The sequence below is a fragment of the Teleopsis dalmanni genome, chromosome 1, assembly GCF_002237135.1.
Source record: "Teleopsis dalmanni isolate 2A chromosome 1, ASM223713v2, whole genome shotgun sequence".
In the NCBI taxonomy this organism is placed as follows: domain Eukaryota; kingdom Metazoa; phylum Arthropoda; class Insecta; order Diptera; family Diopsidae; genus Teleopsis; species Teleopsis dalmanni.
Window position 1 is genome coordinate 167268647 of NC_051846.1, and position 4118 is coordinate 167272764.

The 4118-nt window shown below is 34.0% G+C and overlaps 1 protein-coding gene across 1 annotated transcript in view; it reads right to left on the reverse strand.

Moving 5' to 3' along the window:
- Positions 1–1611: 1611 nt before the first annotated feature.
- The window catches only part of LOC119670000 (bifunctional lysine-specific demethylase and histidyl-hydroxylase NO66-like), a 16481-nt gene continuing 13974 nt past the window's right edge, over positions 1612–4118 (reverse strand). Inside the window, exons 3-5 of the mRNA XM_038080076.1 lie at positions 3726–4118; positions 3061–3669; positions 1612–2998 (exon numbers count right to left, since the gene is read on the reverse strand). Coding sequence (XP_037936004.1) covers positions 1872–2998; positions 3061–3669; positions 3726–4098 — 2109 coding nt within the window. The 5' untranslated portion in view covers positions 4099–4118 and the 3' untranslated portion in view covers positions 1612–1871. The remainder of the gene's footprint in view (positions 2999–3060; positions 3670–3725) is intronic.

The window sequence follows — 4118 nt, forward strand, 5'->3', positions numbered from 1 at the left end:
AGAAATTTCATAAGAACTTATCTGTATGGAAATGTAGATTATAAGTACAGTAAAACATTAATAAATCTGAACACAAGAGAACAGCAAAAAAAAATATTGAAGATACCTTCTGCTCAGAAAGTAATCGGATTTTGTAAATAAAACATACAAATTTAAACTGTTCGATTCATTTCAGGGGAAAAGAGTTTTTTCGACCCCTCAAGTCCCTTTGGCTGTTACATGATATTAACAGATCAATACACATAATAGAAGCTCAAAAATATTAAATTCGAAATAAATCCAGCTACTATACAAATAAGTTACCGACGTTGAAAAATATGAAGTAAGTGCTTCTATAGATTACAGACCTAAGTGATGTTAAAGACACTCTCTCTCTCTGTCTATTAGTATTATAAATAATATTTAAAAAATTATAAAACAAGATTGTGAGAAGATCAAAGATCCCAAACTGAAAATAAATCACAGAGTAGCAAACCCATCCATATTAGAAAGTCAATGAACTCTCCTATACGGATCTAATATATGATCGCAAATATAATCTAAGGCTTCAATTCCAAGTGAATATAAATATAAATACTCTCTTTCTCTCTCTCTCTCTCTCTTTATCAGTATCAAAAATAATATTGAACAAATTATAAAACGGGTTTGTGAGAACCAAAGATAAAAAATAAAATAAAAATAAATGACAGAGTACCAAATCCATCGATATTCGGAATTCAATGAACTGCTACACTGATCTAATACATGATTGTGTATACGATCTTTACATTACTACTACAGAACTCTTAAAATCGTAGCACTTAAAATCCAAGCTACAAAGATTTGAAATTTTAATTATCGTAGAAGAGTAGAACCACTATTAAAACCCTTAAGTAGTGGCCCACAGTGTGAAACGTCAATTTAATTATCTTCAGCACAGATCTATTTTATGTTCTTGTTGTTGTAGTAGCTCGCAGGGATCTGTTTATTAAATTTCTTTGAAGATAGTGAACGGCACTTAGTTATCGTGGTTGAAGAGTGACACCGTCGTACTTGGAACTAGAACTATTTTATGATTGTATCACATAATATATATCATTTACTATTACAAAGCTCTTAGAGCAGATTTCTAGATATCTGTTTTCTAGACACGAAAGATTTATATAAATAATGAAGAGGTAATAATGTATACACCTATTTAGAAAATAAACACGCAAGATTGAATACCTAAGCTACAAAAAATTGGGTATCTAGAATATCACATAACTATAGTATCATTCTATAAAGGCTTAGCTTGTGGATATAATATTCTGTGTACTCTGAGAGGAAGACAATCGTAACAATTAGTATCTAATCTACAAAGAATTGAAATAGTAATTATCATAGAAGACTATAAGCATTATTCAAACCCTTAAGTAGTAACCGAGTGTGTGAAATGTAAAAGCTTCATCAGACTACTGAGACCTACAACAACTAGTAGTGCTTCCAAAAACGGCCGGGTCTACATTCCGAAGCCATGTGTCACTTTTGACGAGCAAGCATCGTCCATTGCTCACTACATAATCGATGCGGGCTATATATGGATATGGATATGGATATTTAAAAAAGTAACAAATTATTAATTATAGTCAATTTGTCCACAATGTGACATATATTAAAATAACAATCAATTTAGTTTTTATAGGAATATACAACATAATTTAGCATTTAACAAAAATTATATGTTTTACATAGTAGTCTCCTTTTTTAGACATCATATTTCTAGATAATGCAATTAGTATTTTGTTTAGTTGTTAAAAAATTTTCTTAAACTAGCAGACTTGATAATTTGAAAATAAGACATTGGTTTTATAACATCAAAAAGAATAAATTTTCAATTAAAAAGCCTTTACTTATTTAATGGGTTTCTCTAGCATCACTAGACCTAACTCAAATAAACCAGTTATTACTTCAATTTTATGCTGCTCATCATCAGAAGGCAGCTGACCAACGCCCACATATTCTGGATACGATTTGATGAGCACTTCAATGATGGTCGCATCATTGGGTCCGATTTCAAGAAAATTTGGCTCATACTCACAATACTGTTTGGAATTATTTAAGTAATAGTAGACGCGTAATTTTCCATCTTCATTAACCAAACGCATAATGTTAGCACGTAGAGGTCGTACATTGGTTGTTAAATCAATGTCATAATCATCACAAATGCACTCACCCTTCTCGTTGGTGCGATTACGTGAACCGAATATAGTGCGTATTGATTCAGATGGGTGTATTTCTGGTGGTAAAGCTTCATGCTGATATTTCTTTGCCATTTGATCGACAGAAGCATCGAGAATTTCATTAAGAGGAAAATCACGCATGCATTTCGTTATTAGTTGTGAGACATTCTTCAACAAATCAGCACGTTCTCTAGTATCGTTTTCGCTAAACGTTAGACCAGCATGTTGCCACATATGCATTGGTACTCCACGTCTTAAATCAAGATTATTGGTGAAAGCATGCTGTAAGATCATGGGCATCATGTGTTCTATAAGATCAGCATAGCAATGTTTTTGATAAACACTTATAGTCACATGCAGCGAATGGTAACCTGGTTCAGTGCATGCTTGATGTATAACACCACGTGGAAAGTAGAGTACATCTCCTGGATGCAACACTTCATCCATTATAGGTTCACCAATTTCCGCTTGTTCAAAATTTTTCGATGAAACACGCGGCAACATTTCACTTGTGCTACGCGGTTTATATAGTCTCCAACGTTTACGTCCTTCCACCTGCAGCACAAATGCTTCTATATCGTCGTAATGTGGTGCAAAACCTTGACTATTGGGTGGAGTTAGATATACATTAGCACCAACCATGCACTGAAAGTACTCTTGCATTGAAGCATTTAGCGTGTAAATCGGTTGCAAATATGTTTGTGGATTCAACAAACGTATGCTGCAGCCTCTGCCATAATGCTCCCATACAACTGGTGGCATTGCACGTCCTTCTGGATTGTGCGTCATACGTACACCTATAAAATAAAAATAGTTTCATATACAACAAAACAGTTTATATACTGCAGTTATGACTAACCATTTTCATAGCTGGTGACATCAATATTCTTGGTGAACTCAATATAGTTCTTAAGAAGCATTTTGTCAATGGCCTCAAAAGAGATTAGCGTAGAATAGTAATTGGCATGTTGGCGTTTAATAAAGCAAGCATTTTTTTCCCAATATTTTGTGAAGAAATCTCTGATTTCCACTGGATTTAATAACCAATGGAACATCTTTTCACCCTCTTTTATGCTATTCATTTTTATTATGCTATGCGGTGGTGAAAGTGGTTCCAATTTGATATCAGCACCTACGTTATGTGGTGTGCATTTTATTTCTTTATCACTTGCAATAGCTGTACCACCCAGTGAACGCTTTTGTTGTAGCTTTGATTTACTTTCTTTTAACGAAGACGTAGATTTCCGGTTGAATGTTTCAGCATTTTTAACATTTTGTGTTTTGGATCTCTTAGCTTCTACACTAGTTTCTATAATTGCTTCTTCCTTGTTTGTAGAAGCTGACGCAGTGTCATGTTTGCGTTTTATGCCATTTTTACTTGGTTTAGCCGCTGGCTCTGAGCTGGATGTTTTGGTAAGCACTTCTGACGACGTTTTACTACTCACTTCGTTCTCTGAATTAGAGTAACCTTAAAAATATCTTAATATAAATAAAACTGTGTTGTGATCTTCACTTAGTACTTACTGTTCGTTTCATCTTCGTCATCATATATCTCGGATTCCAAAGTGCTACTTGTACCATTGGATCCACCGGTCTGCATTTGATCCAATAAATACTTTTCCAATTGCTCCTTTTTTTTCTCTTGCGCTTTGGTTAACTTTTTATTACTATCGAAGAGTTCCTCAACTAATAGATTGATATTGGAATTATCAATTTGAACAGAGGTTGCCGATTTATTCGGCTTTTGTGGATTTTTTTTGTTTGCCGGTTTACTGGCTCCATTCTGTACTGTGACTTCTTTAGTATGGGCTTTTACTGGCATTTTTTTTGTAGTTATCTGTGATGCGGTGGTTTTAGCAATATTTGTCGTAGGTTTTGTTGGAGCCACAGTAGGCATTTTGATCGTACTGGTGATCT